The sequence below is a fragment of the Carassius carassius genome, chromosome 19 (genome assembly GCF_963082965.1).
Source record: "Carassius carassius chromosome 19, fCarCar2.1, whole genome shotgun sequence".
In the NCBI taxonomy this organism is placed as follows: Eukaryota; Metazoa; Chordata; class Actinopteri; order Cypriniformes; family Cyprinidae; genus Carassius; species Carassius carassius.
Genome location: NC_081773.1, coordinates 19,706,975 through 19,725,913, shown reverse-complemented (window position 1 = coordinate 19,725,913; position 18,939 = coordinate 19,706,975). Strand labels below are relative to the sequence as shown.

At 39.7% G+C, this 18,939-nt stretch overlaps 1 protein-coding gene across 2 annotated transcripts in view; it reads right to left on the bottom strand.

Moving 5' to 3' along the window:
* The window catches only part of LOC132095320 (inactive phospholipase C-like protein 1), a 74,722-nt gene extending 61,430 nt beyond the window's left edge, over positions 1–13,292 (bottom strand). Inside the window, exon 1 of one of the 2 annotated variants that reach the window (XM_059500182.1) lies at positions 12,553–13,292. In XM_059500182.1, coding sequence (XP_059356165.1) covers positions 12,553–12,726 — 174 coding nt within the window. In that variant the 5' untranslated portion in view covers positions 12,727–13,292. Of the gene's footprint in view, positions 1–10,668; positions 10,749–12,552 lie in introns of those variants that run through there. The other variant, XM_059500183.1, reaches the window with a different exon arrangement.
* Positions 13,293–18,939: the final 5,647 nt, after the last annotated feature.

Here is an 18,939-nt window from a genome sequence, read left to right as displayed (position 1 = left end):
TTTATTACTATGGAAACTGCCCAACCTGCATCTTTTGAGATTCAAAGATCACAGGGTCACTGGCACTGTAATTCCTGGTGCGGCACAAGAAGTGCCTCCTCTGTGACTGCCAAGCATCAGAGATAGAGATGGAGAAATGTGAAAGCGAACAAATTTCTTTCAGCCAAAATAATAAAAGGAAAAATAATGGTAGAACAACTGCCTGAAGACTAAAAACTGCCAATTAAAAGGATTATGCCAAAATCAGACATGCATGTGGGTAGTGGCATTATGGGTAATCATCAGATATAATAGTCAACAAAGTTTTGTTTTGGATACACTGATTTGTAACAGGGTTCGGTTTGAGGCTTCGAACTGAAGGAGTCTGGAAAGACATGGAAAAAATTAGAGACCAAAAACAACACACTTGCAGAATTCAAGCATAAGTGGTTGTACTTTTGTCTACCCAAATGTTTCATCTGTTTTACTGTCATTTATTGATATTGCCAGTTCCCCTGGCTATAAAGACAATGGTTAGTTTTAAATTCTCAAACACAAATTTCACATTTAACTCATTTAACAACAAACTGTTCCTTTCATCTGCTCACCTTAAAAGGAATATTTCAGGATAAAATGCAACTATTCTGAGGCCTGCACTTATAATGGAAAATGGGCAAACAGACCAGGTGGGTTCAAAAGAGAAATGCGCAGCTCATGCTTTTGTTAAAGCACTTAGATTAACATTTTCAGTAAAACAATGCTTGTTATTTAAAAAAAAAATTTAGCTTCATATAAAAAATAAGTTCTGAAAAAGTATCTGACAATGCTCTATACCTTTGGCAACAATGAGACGGCTTCATACTCCAGGATTAAAAGCAATTATAACTAAATTGTAAGTGTGAAACATAGCTTAACCCAAAATTAGAAGCCAACATTATACTAATTTATCGATAGTCTGGATTTGAGCCTGAAAAGTTCAAAGTTAAGTTGAATTCAATGGTCGACATCCAAAGCCCCTCAAGGGAAGGGTTATTCTCAAAACAACATTGTCAGAGATTCATTCAGAATATATAAGATAAAGCTAAAAAAACCTGCATAGACTTGTGTAGGTAGATAAAAACAAGGAAAACAAGGAAAGGTTTTGTGGGGAAAATAATCCATCGCAATAATGTGCATTTTGATTCGTGCACAAATCCAGAAATTCTATCTCAACCTAAGCACATACATTTGTATTTGAGTTTTTGTGCATTTCTGTTCACACTGAAATGTTATGTGATACAAAATTAGCTTAAAACACTTTTTTGACCAAAAAAAAAAAAAACGTGTTACAGATAGTTTCTTATTTTCCAATTTTCCATACAGCACAATAATATCATGAATTCTATTCTTCACGGTAATCATGTGGTGAAATATTGATATCACATCATTACCAAGGTTAGTGTTCTTTTTGGTGGCCTGTTTTAATTTTAGTTTTAGTCTAGTTTTCGTGTGAAGCTGTCATTGTAGTTTTAGTCATGTTCATACTCTTTTTAGTCTAGTCAAGTTTCAGTCCACTTAAAATCTGAGCATTTTAGTCAGAATTATCAATGACTATTTTCGGCGTTTTTTTTCTTTGCCTCATGCAGTTTTAAGTTCATTACTGTACAGACAATGTTAGCATATTTTTACAAACCCACAGTATGTCAAAGATCCTGTCGAAAGGATTTCAATTGTATTTAGCCAGAAATTTTTCAAATGCTCTAATGTCTGCCTCTAGTTGTCCACTTTTGTTTCCTCTCATTTCCCCTCTCACTGCTTCCCAGAGAAGCAATTAGAAATTAAGTCCTGTTATGTTATAGAAACTGCGTTTAGGAATCACCTCTCGCATGCCTCTTTCATATTACCTATACACACAACTGTCAAAGGACCAAAAGCTGTTTTTATCTGCGGAAGGTGGAATGAAAGTAAGAATTTACAGTAGGAAATTGGTGCACGTGCATGGAGAATCTCTCTGTCTGTTCTTATTCACAGGACAGCTCTTTTGATGGAGTGCAGATGGGTGAAACTCGGCGGAACCCTTAAGTGTTTCTTGTAATTCTTCCAAAGTGAAAGATCACATTCCCACAGACATTCACGAGAGACACACGCCAGGCCGTGCTTAAAAGAGGAGAACAAGAACATGAGTGCATGTTGGGTAGACCTCAGCTGACAGAGTAGTGACCACACCCCAGACTACAAAACCGCTTTCTGCATGTCAATGAACACTGAGGTGGATTGTGTCAGGCCCATCGGTTGCCATGGTAGCCCAACTGCGTGCCAGTGTTTTCCATGGTGAGTTGGAGTGAAATCATGGCAATTCAGAATCCAAGATCTCATTCTTGCTGGCCTGCCCTTTATTTTCTTGGACTTGAACAGCTAGCTTAACTGGCTGAAAGACTGAACAATGCCTGCTCTAGACACAACAATCAGTTTAAATTGGTAAATGAAGCAACAGCATCAACTTCATTCATTGTCTTGTTAAAATACAAAATATGTATTTCGTTATTTAAGTCAAAAATGAAAGGCAAAAGATGAGCAAAAATAGAATTGTACTGTAAAGCATTTGTAATAGAAGTCAATAAGCATGACATTGCACAAGTGTTCAGAAAATAAATAAAGTTTCACATGTAAAAATTACAAATGTGAAATAGGTATAGCAGAACTGTGAATTATAGAATTGAGACTAATGCATCCAATTTTCCATTCAAAACCATGTAAAGCCTAGAAAACCTGCCACTTTTACATGACATATACATGGAGATAATATAATATAATATAATATAATATAATATAATATAATATAATATAATATAATATAATATAATATAATATAATATAATATAATATAATATAATATAATATAATATAATATAATATAATAAATATTGACACATTGTATTAATCAAGTGACAGAAGAATTTCATTTAAAAAAAATTCAGTTCTTTAGAATTTTCTATTCTTCAAAGATTTCTGAAAAAAATTTGATTAAGCAGCAATAAGAAATAACAATAAAAAAAAAAATCAGCATATTAGAATTAGAATGATTTCTGAAGGATCATGTGACACTAAAGACTGGTGTAATGGTTGGGCAGCTGTGGTTTTGGATACAATCCGGGTTAGCACCCGGACATCCCTTTCAGGCAGCTTCCTCTTGTGTCGACGGTTACTCCTATTGGATGTGGTTTGTCCTTCATGGTGGTATGCTGACATAACCCAGTCCCATAAAAGACTTGTTGTCCTGGTCACAGATGTGCCAGCTAGACGTGCACCAACAATTTGTCCTCTTTTGAACTCTGATATGTGTCCCATTATGTTGTGTGCATTGCAATAGTTTACGTACAACTGTGCTATTGCTCTGCTAATTCAACCTTCACACTCTGTTCTTACTGGTGGAAGTTTGGCTGCACCAGGCTGCACAAATATAGCCATGAAACATCCAACACTATACTGGCCAGTGTTTAAGTTTCATTGTCCAAACCCAGTGTGTGTGTGTGTGTGTGTGTATGTATATATATATACTAAATTGTAATGATATTTCACAAAATTACTGTTTTTACTGTATTTTAATAAAATAAACAAGTATAAACCTTTATAATTTACACCTTTAAACTCTAGCCTTGATAAGAACAGTGGTTATCATACAGCATTACAAAAAGCAACAGTAATTTTTTGCTGAATTCTAGTTCGTCAAATCTCTTTAATGCTTCAAAGACCCCAAACACTTAACATTTGATGAGCATGTCATCCAGTGTTCTAAGAACATTTGTCTCTCAGTATTCCAAGATTCTTGCCTGTGCCTTTTGTGCCAGGCCCGGGGAGGACTGGGAAACCTCTATGACAAACTGCAGACTGGAATAACAGAGTAAATTTCACCCTGACAGGGTGAGAACTTCACCCAAGATGAGCATACACAACAATACAAAGAACCTGTGCAGATACTTATCCTTTTCGAGTCATATCATCCCTCATTTATTTGCCATGCATCACCAAAGACGGCGTGTTTGTGAGCATGTCTAGGTGTGTTAGCCCCCCCCCAAAGAGAAACTCAGAGATCACTTCCCTCTGGGCTGTCGTCTACCAAGGGAGCAGTTCTAACTTGGCTCCTCTCAGTTGAGCGGCCACATGCTGAGCTCCACACTAAAATAATAAGTACTCTAGTGATGAAATTACCAACCAGTTCAACACTGCTCCCTCTCATTTTATTTGCTTATATGTTCATGCTATCATATGATCTTTTGTACTGTATTTCCTGTCTACGCCTAAGCATGCATGACTTTCCCTTGTCACTGCTTTTTCAGAGTCACACTCTGACATCTGTAGTGCCTCTGCCTTTCCTCCATCGCCTGAAGTCCCTTTTTTGAATACCGTTGTCACCGTAATGGGCACATACACTACAATGCCAATATCAGATGTTCTTCTGAAGTAGAACCATGCACCACACAAGAACAACATCAGCTGTGGGTTGGGTGTTACTAAACAGGAAGCTATACGCAGACAGTTTCTTCAGCTATCACACTCCTTTACCTCAGAAATTCTCTCACTCACACTTTCTGTATCTCTCCTGACTTCTTTGCATTCCAGCGGTCTCCACACCAACAGGTGATGATAATCGTAGAATGCTATTTAAAGGCTGACACAACAACCAAGGGGCAGCTAGATTAAAAGTTTAGAAAAAGATTTCTGAACCTTATAAAAGTCTTCAGCTTTTGGCAATTTGTCTAAAAAGAAAATTAGTTTGCCCTTTCCTCACAAGCTACATAGCAAAATTGCTATCCAGTTTTCACCTGAAACTGAAAAGCAAGTAAATGTTAAGAAAAAACAATGTTAATGAGGCAAACATCTCCAAGATGCAGTCACCGGAGGTACTGCTAAGAAACAGAGCCAAATTCTATGAAATATGCACAGGAAAAGGGTTATGAAAATGTCAAAATTTGCATCCTCTGATAAAAGAATGTGTATACTTCCCCACTGACACACAGACAGTCATAAAACAACTTTGGTGGTCGCTGTACCCATCTAGTTTTCCAAGCAGATTTAGATCATAAACCAACTTCATACAAACACACACACTAGGGCTCTGATTAAAAACGAGGCCCCAGAGGCTTTGATGAGCGCTTGTGTCAGATAGGAAGGATAACGGCAATCAGAGGATTGTGGCACCAGTAGCTGAGTGACACTAGAGGACAGAGGTCCCAATTTGCCTTCAGGACACCGACAAACACTCGTACACAGGCCCACTTAATCACAAAGCCAGTCACACAGTGTCATAGGAGCTACATTGTTATTTCTCTTGACCAGCAGCCAGTGACGCATTCTAAACAATCACGGTCCAGAACAGAGTGCAACGCTGCAGAACAAAGTTTAGTGTGATCAAAAAGCATGTCATATTATCAAACTGGTAAACAAAAAGAATAATGGATACTAGAAAAGGGCCTGGGGGTTTCTTCAGGAAAAGTGTTCAATATCATAAATAATAGAATTTTGATTCAGTTTTGCTTTGAGAAAAATAACATTCAGCAATATCAAACAAAGTCTGAATTTACTCACACTGAAATGTGAAAGCTTCAATCATCTCCTCATTCATTTTGATTACATTGAAAAGAATGACTAGTGCATTCTTCATTACCTCTCATGTTGTGTTCTAGAAGAAAGTCATAGTTATGAACAACATGAGGGGAAGTGATGACAGTTTTCATTTTTGAATGAACTAATCTTTAGTGAGCAAGATTACATATTGTTTTTGTTTGCAATTGAATACTGAGGGGAGAGGTACAGCTAAAGAGACCTAAGTGGGAAAGGAAGCAAAAAGTGGGAGAGAGACTGACAGAGAATGGCAAAGTAGAAAGAAAAGGACTGGTATCTTGAATTACAGCAAATATGGCAAAATGTGAGGTAGAGATTGTGTGGAACATTGTAATCGATACACTATACTAAGCTGTAGTCAGACAGCACTGATTAAATGGAAAGTGCTCATGATGCTGAAAAACAAGCTAGGTGTTCCCCAGGGCTCAGTGCACGGGCTTCCCCGAGTTTGTTTTTCTGCTCAACCTAAAGCTCACTGTCAATGCTCACTAAATTTGGGTGGTTTCCTATTTCCTCATGAAAATCATACCAAAACACAACATACATATAAACTACTTGATTAACTAAATTTCTTTGCTATATCTAAGATATAGTTCTGTTATTTTTTTTTATTACAGAATCTGAATATCTGACTGTACTCTCCAATTTCTCTCATAATGTCATTATCTTCAAAGTACAAATAACATAATTCACAGGTCTACATGACTTTAATATATGTTTTTCTATTTTACTGAAATAATCTAATCCAATTAATAAAAGGTTACTTTTCAAAATAAAATAACACAATATATATCACAATATAATATTATTGCACATTAAATTTGCATCAAACACTAAATATACACTCTAGAAGTTCTGGAAAATCTTTTTTTTATTTGTTTTAAATAATTAATTACAAATAAATTATACATTTTGTATTCACTTGAGTATGTTTTTGACTGGATACTCTGACCCTTATAGAGTAAAACGTCTCAGGTTACGAATGTAACCATGGTTCCCTGAGAGGGAACGAGACACTGCGTCCTCTGAAGGGAAACTATGGGGAACACCTCGTCGTGACCCGTGTCTGAAGCATACTTTGAAAAACGCCAACGTGTTGGCCGGCGACAGCCTCTGACGTCACTACCAGCGCGACTATAAATACGCGCCCGTAGGACCCGTCACTTATCTTCTTCGTGAAGCTTGCGTCCGAAGCATGGCAGGGAGCTAGAGGACGCAGTGTCTTGTTCCCTCTCGGGGAACCATGGTTACATTCGTAACCGGAGACGTTCCCTGTCAAGGGAACTTCGAACTGCGTCCTCTGAAGGGACACTATGGGGAACAGTATACCCACGCCGCAATGCTGAGGGGAGTGCAGACCAGAATCATGGCAAACACTAAGTACCAACTCTACCACTTCACCGGGAGTCGCCCCTGGGACGGTTCGACGGCTGTCTATGACATTATCCCTTAAGGCCAAAGGCCTAAGCTACATACCCAACTTACCTATAGGGCCCTGGCCCGGGGTAGAGCTGAAGGCTTGGAATCACAAAAGATTCCTTTAAAGGGATACAGCTAAGAACCTAGCACTTTCTTCTACCAAGTCTTGCCTGTCACACAGGCTAGCTTTCGCGAAAACTTTCCGAAAGAGCTGTCCCAACAGTACTCTAGTAGCGGCGCCCTGTTCTAGATAGGTATCAGCGGATACCTGGGTGGAGTGGTGCCCAAGATGAACCTAGATAGTGCGATGCTCTCTCGAGCCGCAAAACCGATCCACCCAAGTCTGGCCAACCTCTCCAACTCTGCTTCAACACCTTGGTGCGAAGGCACCATTCCCGGAGCCTCAGCCCCTGCCTCAGCATGATGTCTGCTCTCACAGTGCGTCTCAAAACAGTATGTAGTACTGGAGCGCTCTGAAAGAACCGAGAATCAGTCTCCCATGAGAGGAGGACTCCGAGCTCCGAGCAGCATGCTCATATGCGACCTTTTCAGAAAAGGGGAGCGCTGCTAAACTACCACGAGAATTGCCCACACAGCCCCCTATGTTGAGGGGCGACGCTTGAGGTGTATAACAAATACACACCGGTTGAATGAAGCCCAAGGAACCCCGGGGCTAATCATCTCAAGAAAGGGAACGAAGCGGAGCGCGTAACCCTTACCGTACAGGATAACCCTTACCTTCAGAGAGACCTGGTGAAGCCTGCTATCTGAAAACCACAATATACTATTTAGTGGAAACGCACAGTATGTGGGAGCTAAATCTCAAGGGAGGCCTGGTGAGGCCTACTACCTGACAACCACAGAATGTGGGAGCTCACCATCAGAGAGGCCTGATGAAGCCTACTACCTGATAACCACAATATGTGGGAGTCCACCCAGCCCCTCATTTTGAGGGAAGCGATGCTTGAGGTGTATAACAAATACACACTGATTGAATGAAGCCCATGGAACCCAGGGCTAATCATCTTAAGAAATGGAAAGAAGCGTAACCCCTACTGTACAGGATTTCAGAAAGTGCGCAAACTCTTGCGTGCACACTTACCACTTACGTGGATTTCAGAAAGTGCGCAGAGTCTTGCGTGCACACTTACCACTTACGTGGATTTCAGACAGTGGCAAAGTGTTCACGTGCACACTGACCACCATGTGGTTTTGAGAAAGTACACAGGCTTAGCGTGTGTACAAAAAGGTTCCTAAGCATCGCAGAGGCGCTGGATCGCACGGGAGAGGCGAGCTCCAACCCTCAGGGGAGCATCCCCTGAGGCAGTACATACAGAAGAATTCTGTAACTACCACCTCCCCGGATGCTCCAAGCGGCCAGGCGGCCCCTCAGGGTGACCTGGCCGGACATCCATGAAATTCCCCATAGTGCTGTGCCAGTTCTGACGATCAGCCAGGCTCCTCGTGAGTAGGTGTGGGATGGACAACCGCAGAGCGCTTGCCTCCCACACGCGGGTCCGACTCTGCGGTGGGTGTCGCGCCCCCAGGGGGGCGGAACCCACGCGGTGCGGCTGCCTGCCAAAAGCCTGTGATCTTGGCCACCTAATACCTAGAGCACTGTAAAGGAAACTCACAGAGTTTGTTAGTAGACATATAACCACCAGCAACATAACACCCATAAGCAGGTAAAGCAAGGGTTATGTACTCACCCACCCTCCTGTACTGGAGTACCGCTTGAGGGGTGCCCCCTTCTGGTCCGGACCGTCAGTAAGGCGGTTACTATGAACATAGAACCAACCAAAGAATCATAGGTCCAGGACAGGAGACTGTTATGTGAGAAACTTTCCACCTAACCTCGATCGGGTAGAGAGCTGGTGGCTACAGGGGAATTAGGCAGGGGAGGATAAAACAGAGGTTAAAACATAAGAGCTACTAGGTATCGCTCCGATGCGGACGAGGATGCTGCCTCGTCTGAATCACATCCCTCAGACCCTGTTTACCTCTCCGTGACCCGCGATTCCTCTTGCCCCTGCCCTTAGGCGGGGGAGGAGCGCGAGCCTCAAAACTAGCCTTCTGCGCCCGTCTCCGATCCTCAGATCGAGATGGGCCAGGACCCCTTTTTTGTTCGGGCTCAGACCTGGACCTTCGCCTGTATCCAGGTCCTTCAGCAGGCCAGCCTGGTAAGCCTGAAGCACTGCCATCAACGAAGCCACAGCCTGACCTGCTGCCGCGTATGATTTGCCATTTAAGCGGGATGTATCCTGGAGGGGCTATGATGGCAAAGAGGGAGATTTAAGAGAGGACGTTTCCCCCACAGAGAGATAGCTAGCCAGCATCTCTTCTACAGGGGGCATCCTCTCATAGCCGTTTTCGTGCATGCCTTCGATATCAGCATAACTCGTATGCTGAAACCGATGGATGCGAGAGGAAAACAGCCTCTTCCATTCCTTTTTCGACTTCTGCATGTAAGTCAGGCAAGAATGGAAGGCTCACCTGGGCTGGAGGGCTATGGTCAGACAAATAACGCTCATCGAGGCGACCTCGCGACATTACTTTTCTGGCACGCTTCCATGGCAAGACTAATTTTGCCATGACGCGATCCATAACCTCTAACAGCTCCCCATACGCAGGGCAGGAGGATTGAGAAGGCTCAGCCTCAGCTTCTTCGCCACTCTCAGACATCTCCTGCTCTTACTGGGTAAAACCCAGCAGAGCACTAACTTCAGTGTCAGAATGGGTTAATGACAACGCATCTTCCTCCTGAAGTTCACTCTCGTTTGCCGCCAGAGAGTGTGAAAGGAAAAGTCCCTCTCTACACTCCTCAGCGAGATCCACCTGTGATCCCCATGAGCTCATTCTCCTCCGTGCCTCGGCAACGGTGGGTCCTGAGCCGCGGGATCCAGATGGCTGTCCCTCTTTCCTCGAAAAGAGAGACAAACGAGAGCAGAGTTTTTTCACAGAAAAATGCTCGCAGTGCACGCAGATTGCCCCCTCGAGGACATTGCGCACTTCGCCCAAACAAGAGACGCAAAGAGTGTGTGTGTCATCAGGTGTCAAATAACGCTGACACAGATGCACACTCTGTTTAAATGCCTTGCTAGTGGATGCCATGACAACAATAATAGATCGCTCTTACCGTTTTGGTCGTTTCTCAGATGCACGCTTCAAACAAAACAGTCAATGAAGACGAAGAAGATAAGTGACGGGTCCTACGGGCGCGTATTTATAGTCGCGCTGGTAGTGACGTCAGAGGCTGTCGCCGGACAACACGTTGGCATTTTTCAAAGTATGCTTCAGACACAGGTCACGACGAGGTGTTCCCCATAGTGTCCCTTCAGAGGACGCAGTTCGAAGTTCCCTTGACAGGGAACTGACATATTCCTATACTAATATTCTTAATAAACACCTTTTCCACTGTCCACATACAATGAAATGTATGTAGGCCTACAATTTATTTTATTCAACCATGAGAACACAACCCAATTTGATTATTACACTGATGTCCAGTGCCCTTGTGCATGCTTTACTGCACAGAGGAAGTTCTGTAGATAACAGGCTGTGTTAAATATGTATAAGCTATATACCTGCATTTATTTAAAAACAATGATGGCTCTGAATATTGTCTTGGAGGGCTGCACACTTTGGCTGACGACAGGAAACATTACTCACATTCTGGATCTCAAACAAACAGAACCAAGAACCCGGGCTGGGATGAGTCACATGAACGCTGCCTCCTCTATTCGCTCTATCATCATCAGCTTCTTTGCCATCTGCCAATTACCCTATGCCACTTCCTGCTCACTGAACTAAGACAGCCTATTCGAGCACTGAAAGTACTGAACTTGGTTATGGGCAGCACCCAAATACGTTTTACAATCTCTTGTGAGGAGTAACAGCACCAGCTTCTCTGGAGCTTCACTGTCGTAATTGCAAAATCTAATGTCTAAACAAGAAGAATTTGAACTGTAAATAAGAGAACATCACAAAAGACTCAATACTTTTAATTATGGTATGGAAACACAATGAGCACAATCAACATTTTGTATTACATTGCAACAATAGCCACTGACTAGCAAGTGCTGTGCTTTACAGAAACTCTACATGTGTGGTGTCTAATAGCTAGACACCCCTTGTAGTCGCTGGCTTGCTCCTTAATCCTTCTACCTAATAAAGCTGAAGCTAATTGGCTGACCTTCAATGCAGACCACTGATGCAGACTCACTGCTACATTACGCCGTAACACTAGATCAATGATTATCTAAAGCATTAGTAAATCCAAGACGCTAAGGGCATGTGTGTGTTTCGAACACATCTGGCTATTAATCTGACCTCTTAACATGTCCTTTTCTTCAGTAATCCTAATATGTGCTGAGAAAGTTCTTACTTTGTAAATATGGGTATTTCATTCATCTCTTTGAAGTCATTGTCTAGGCTTTATTCTTGTAAAATTGAATGGTTTCAGGTCAACCTTTAGGTCACAATGGCCTTGCTGTTTACATACTGTAACAACCATTCTCTGGAAAACGACCATACAAAACCATACCTGAACTGAAAAACCCCTATGTTTTTGACCCTATGTGGATGACAGACAAGAAAACAGCATTAATAATTATGAAGGTCTATAAGAACATCAACTTATAGCAAGATCACAATTTCACTAAAGGCACAAAAGCTTTTCTTGTGTTTAAAGATCTACTGTCAGGTGATTTCTCAGGTGAGGATGCGTGAATCCAGCAAGTAATCTCAAGGATTCAAGGTACAACAAAAAGATATATAATGCTGACCAGTGGGCTCAGAGTTGTGCTTATTTATGTATATGATGTCCTGAACATAATTTCAATTCACAAGGAATGTGAATAACAGAATCCTGAAATGATGGTTACCTCAAGGGTTCCAAACCAGGCTGCAGAAGTTCTAAACCCTAAATGAGACACAGGTCGGAAAACAAAGCAAAAAGCTAATAATAAAATGTGAATAATCATATTATTCACAGTTCTTCATAAGAGAAACGAGAAAGTTTTGATAGGCTAACAAATCCGGTATGTTAAAACCGAACTTTTGCTTTGTGTTTACCAGAATCTGCCCAGATGCCAATATGGGCAGCTTCCCTCAATCTCTAAAGACAATATTAAAAAGTTTAAAAGTTTTATTTGAGGAAAATTCGTTAATTTTACTATAGACACTTATAGTGCCTTGTTAGGTGGCCACATCTGACCTGGGTCCTGAAGCAAAACCAGTGGAAGGGCTGTTACACCCTGATGCATCCTGTAATCTAGGCTGGTAACTAAAAAGTTTGTACGTAAAACCTTACATGGATCCATAATGTACCACAACTTGATCACGTTACAAACCCTCACGCATGTCCGAGAGAACTGAATGTGTCATAAACTGTAAGAACTACAAGGACACTGGCTGTTGTTTACTTGGTGAGGTGTCTATCGCACTATATTCCACGATCTGAATTACTGTTATATTTTCGTTTGAAAAGACAAGCTCGAGTACGATTTACATTACCATACTCTTAACAACTCACAGGTGTGTTTCTGCTAATACCTTAATGATGCTGCTCCTCCTCGGCGCCGCTTTCATCGACTCTAGGAGAGCCGCCTCATCACGCTCCACCAGCGACACGCCGAGTCCACTCCGCCGGCCTGATCGAACCGCTCTCGGTGGGATGAAGTCCGGAGCTCCATCCCCGCACACCCCGTCATCGTAAGACTCCGACATCTCCTGGATCAGTTAGTCAGGAAATTAATATTATTTTACTCTGTATTTGGACCCAAGAACATCCACACCCAACTCTTGATGTGGGTCTGTGGGTAGCTCCGGTAGTCCAATTTAACTTAATTGCGCAGGCTGGACAGCAGATAGAGAATGGATCTCGTTCCTTGAGCCCATCCTTAAACAACTTTTGCCAGTCACACAGCTCGAAGAACAAATGATACGTATAATAACTGGCTCATGAATCATTCTCTTGCGCAAGAGGACACTTGCATCACCGCGCAACAAGTTAAAAAGCACCGCCGGTTCCTAACTTCTCTCACTGATCCGGTGCGCGTCAAACAATCTGTATCTAACACGTGCAAAAAATGCACATCTGTTCACAGATATGCAGGAGAACGGAGGGATTGCGTGTCACCAAATAATATCAAGCATCAAAACAACCCAAAATGTGCGCGTTCTGTGTCAGCATGATGGAAAAGAAACGCCGGAGCACTGGTTGAGGATGTTGGTCGCCTCATCTCACTGTGTGTTGTTTGGTTAGTGAAGAATGGGGAACGCCACCGACACTGGCACAACCTCTTAGATCCGCTAGAGCCGCCCCTCGCGTCCGTATGCGCGAGATTGACGGTTGTCCTGACCAATCAGACAGCCCCAATTTTCATAAACGCTAATCGCTCATCTTTCAAAGAGGAGGAGCCAGTGCGTATGATCCTCAGGAATGTTACTTATTTGAGTTTACCAGATGTTTGGGAGAGAAGAAGGTTGGGGTATCGCTATTTTGGGGATGAAATATTGACGATTTGGTGTTGTGTATCAAAGGATATATCTTTCTATTTTTGTAGGCAGCGTTCAAAATGTAGCTTACAACAAACAATGCATAGACTAAACCTCAGGGTTATTATTTAACCCAAACCATAAAAACATCCATTACTTTAAATAAAACAAAAACAAACGTTTAATGAAATAAAAAATTTAAACTTGTTTTATTTCAGCTATAGGCAACATTTCTCATTTTCATTATCTTGTAGTAAAATAACTTAAACTGAAATAAATTGAATAAAAATTATATAGAGATATATGGATATATATATATAAAACAAAAAATAAAATAAATACATCATAAAGCTAAAATTCCAAGGTTTTCTAATAAATTCAGTGAATTTTAATGACATGTTTATTCTTCATAAATATTGACAAAAAATAACCATAAAAAATAGCTTAGCTTATGTATGCATAATATTTCCAGGATAAATTTGGTAATGATAATAATCATTATCCAAGAAAATCAAGTATACTGTCCGTTCCTGCGTCTGTTTTTTATTTTTGTTTATTATTTGTCAGTGACAGTAGGGGTACCTGACAAAATAAGTGTCTTTCAAAGGCCTTCATAGCAGCTATAGCAGGTTTTGTTATGATTCTCCACTATTAGATGTTGCCTATTTGTTGAAGACAGACAACAGGACCACATTGACATGAGGCCTTTAACACTTCACTGATGAATGTAATCATAAATGATATGGACCATCCTCTGTCTGATGTGTGTGTAGAACACATGACAAAGGCATGAGAATATGATTCATAAAACTCACACAAAAGTGCAGAATAAAAAAACATTGTGAAAACCTTGCGATGAGCCAAGTGAAGAGGGCTTGTTCGAGATCCATGTCCTCTGTGAAAAGCAGACAGAACCCAAGGGTCAGTGGACTAAGCACTTTTTTGCAGCTTTCCTCTTGTTGTCATTGTTAAACTAACCCCTCTCTGTGAGAAGAGTGTCATTAAAAATAGCTTTAAAATTCACTTTAAGACTGATTAGTGTTTTAACATCCTACTTTACATTGGCACACCTTAAATGTTTAGCACACTGGGTAGCAAAGGAGGTTTGTGAAATGGGAACAGACTTGTTTTAGTCAGCCTGTTCAGCCAAAAGTAGACAGTTGGTGTAAGGTGTGTGTGTGTGTGTGTGTGGTAACAGTGTATGAGGCAAAGAAGTTTGAAGACGATCTTCTCATAGAGTACACACCCAACTTAATATTCACCACATCATATCTGTGTGTTACTTCTTAGAAAATGTGTTAGTGTCCACTAACATTCATTATTAAACAATATGTGGGTATTTCTGTTATTATTATTAATAATAATAATAATTGGATTAATATTCTCTCACTATTAGCTACACAGTGTCTGTTTTTCTGTTATTTGTTTACATTTTAGAACCAGGTTAACACCTAACACAGCAACATTATATGATTAAGGTTAGACTTGAGTCGACTATAATAACGAAAATGTATGTTCACACGTATCTTGAACTATTCCAAAACATACAGCAGTATTCACGGAAGTGTGTGATGATAAATAGTTTTTCACTAAGAACTAGCCCTTATGTGTATAACGCCCTCAAGTGTATAACGTAAATTACTACAACGATTTAAGATTAACATTACCGCCAGAAACATATAAATAAATTAAAAAAATACACAGTTTACTTTGAAAATATGGCACATCTTGTATGCTTTTGTTTTGTAGGATCCCTACATAAATCGTTTACCAGGTAGCCTTGTCTTGTAAACTTGGTTTAAATATTTCAGTGTTTCTACACGCTTGTTATTGCAGGAGAGCGCGCGCGAGTGTGAGAGGTGACAGATGTGTGTCAGGGTCGTGTTGCTCTTATCTCTGTCCTTCACTCCTCAGCTCTACTTCTTTGCTCTCTGTTCGGTGTGGAACGAGATAACAGCAGGTGCAGCCTATCTCAACTCCTTTATTGTTTCAATTGTATTTCAAAAAGTCAAAAAAGTCATTTCTGTCTGCACTTTACATCATCTCACATTCAAAACTGAATCGCTTTTTTCATGTTGGATCAAACGCTCTCAAGTGCTTCATGGATAATAATGAAAAGAATAAGAGCAGCTGGTTACTTTTAGCTGGAAGATGCAAAAAAAAAAAAAAGGAATTTGCATTATATTTTAGCTCTCAAAATATTCAGTCATAACAGTCATGTTTAACTTATACATTTCCTCTAGTTTTTATATGGAGAACAAATTTAGCTTAGGCCTACCACTTTAATTGAATAGATGTTTCAAGGGCTACATTCTTCATTTAAACCGGATTCAAGGCACTTTATAGAATTTATATCCCTGTTTTACATTGTCAAAGAGAAATAATATAATTACTTATATGAATGATGGTTTAAGAAGAAAAAAATTACTATTACATCACACTTTCTGATAAAGCAATTATTAAATATTACAGATTTTTTTCAATAATTAAAGAATAAAAATGAAATAAAATGTTAAGTTATGAAAACATTTTCACAAGAGGGAATATGCGAAAACTGACAGAAAACATACTTTGCATAATATTTTAGCTGTACTATTCAGTCAGTCATGTTTATAAGATAGACAGTTTTGGTGAGGTCCAACAGCAAATGACAATATCTGGATTTATGGATTTTACACAGTATATTTTAATACATTTTATAATATCGATATTCAGATATTCATGGATATTTAGCTTAATTCTTTATCACAGTCAGAGGCCCACTCTCTGGTTAAATTTGGCATCTGAGTGGCAAAAGATCTACAACAAAATCTATTACACAATGAGATGAGTGAAAATTCTATTAGATATGATTGTTACTTTTTTTCTATTGAATCTACATAGTGACATGAAATTAAATTGGAATTTTAATTTATAATACTAAACATTTTTTTAAATCACTATTCAATACAGAATTATTACATGTGTTGAACGATAGGTGGCGCTGTGCTACATGTATTGGAGAAGAGACGTGTGGCGATCATTTGCAAACCTGAATTCGCTCATTCATGAGGCAATTTAAATGGCCTTTATGTTCCATAAGAAGTCCAGTTTTAATTTGTATTTTCTGAATGATAAATCATATCTAAGCAATCTTAATACTTAATTGTATTATTTATTGGTAGATTGTTTTCTCAATATAATTATTAATAGTTAAAAAGAATGGGGGAGTTTTCAAAGTATTTTGAAATAGACCGCTTCTACAACCACCTGAGTAGGGTGGCTGCCATGTCTGATATAATGATTTTATCCCTCTATCTAATTTCTGATTGGTTTACACTAGCATCTTGTAACAACACTACTCAGTCTCCCCTATATTATGTAATTATACCTTTTAATTTCCTCATAAGATGGAATAAGATACCATTCAATCACTAAATCAGGTACAAAGAAATGCCAGTTTAAAATAAATGCTAACATCAATCCATCCATCAGTTTCCAAACCACTTGTCATATGCCTTCTGTGGGGGTCTTCTTTCTGAGAGGTGACATTGTGTTGCTCTAACATAAAAAATTATTGTAAAAAGTTACATTTGGTTCTCACCAGGAATGATCTCACTGGAGCTCAGGAACAGATGAAAAGGTTGCGTAGAGTCAGGATTATGTGTCAGAGTGATTGATGTAGGCCAGTTTAATCTCACAGGAACCGAGGGGGGATTATATTGTGGAGTGATTCTGTATTTTGGGATGACAATGTGGAGACAGATGAGAAATGAATAGTTAGTGTAATTTTTGGAAATACTAGTTTAAAAATAAATAATTTGTGTTTTACATTTGCATACAGTTTTGTATCAGTTTAACTACCTACGGTTTCCTTCCTATGCTTTCTGTTTAAAGAAGGCATGGGTTTCCTTCCCAGTGTCCTCTGGGTGTGGTTTAGACTGACAGTGGTTTCCGGTCTAGGACCCAGACTTGGTTCTCTGTGTTATTTCTGAGCACTGACCAAGAGGCACACAGATGTGTGGCCTACTGTTGAGACTGAAACTGAGACTGGCATGATATACAACTAGATAAAAAGGTTTGTCAAGACAAACTTTGAAGTTGTTTTGAAAAAGCTAATAAATAGATTTAGCTCTTAAAATCCATAAATGCATCAGATGTCTGTTGTCTTACAGGGCAACCCAAGTCCACATAATTTAAAAAGAATGACAGGAAATTTGACACAAAGATGTTTTCAAAGAATCGGTTTTGAAAACTATGGAAACTAATCCCTAATCATAACTATTGTGTTCAGAACGGTAAGAGCCAAAACAATAAAGCACCACACAAAGCCACTAAAATGAACAGCTTTCAATAATATGCCGCTTTGGGGCTGTTAATGAGACTGTTGTTCAGCATGGTGCTCACGGCCAGCAGGTGGGCATTGTTTTCAGCTTTAAGTTTGACAGGTGGTACAGTAGCAAGCTACTTTGGTAGTTTCATGTTTTGTTTTTTTGTTCCGCTTTAGTCTGGGTGAAGTCTGACTCACACACAACTGTGTAAAAATAGAGCCACATAATACACATACTGAATGATTCCCCCCATTTCAAGGCCTCCTTCCTTCCCTCTCTCTCTTTTGTTATGTTGTATTACCAAAATGCTCTTATTTTCTTTTGTAAGAGAAAATGTAGTCTACTGTTTTTCAGCAACAGTGGCGCATGTCTGTTTGTGCTTTAGCCATGTGCTGCTTCTAAAATGCACAAACAAGATCCAGATGGCCTCTAAATGCCTCCCTCAACATTAGGCCAATATTACAGCTTCTTACAGTAAGACCCACATGTGATACAGCATGTCACTCCCACAGGTCTTCAAATAGGTAACTGAAATTATGAAAGTCATAATCATATAATAACTCTTCAAAGAAACACATCTGATCACTGGCTGTGTTGCTGGTTTAAGGAAGTTATAGCATGACGGCTCTCAAATGAATAGAATGGGTTAAATGAATGGCCAAGTGTTTAGTAAATTAGATATTTTAGACATTTATCTTTTAAAAAAAATGCACTCTTGCTCATACATATAATTTTCTACTCAGCTCCTCAGGTTTTATATGGCCAACAAATTTAGCTTAGCTTACCGCTTATTTGAACAGATGTTTCTAGTGCTGTTATTTGCTAAATTGCTGGTTTTGGTAGGAATTTTTGCACCAGGGAAAATGACTTTGACTCACGTTTTTAATCAAACATTTTTGTTTGTTTTTAAAATAATTATAGAATAAAAATAACATAATAATGCCGAGAAAACAAGTTGAGGACAAATACTAAGAGTCCATTTTAATACATTTAGCCTGTTATCAAGTGTAATGAGAAGGCGTTTTAATAGACGTTATCATCATCTTTTTTTCTTTCTTTATTAATTTCCATGTCTCAAAATGTTAATTTGTTATTGCAATTCGAAATATGTTTAAAAATGTTAAGAGTCAGT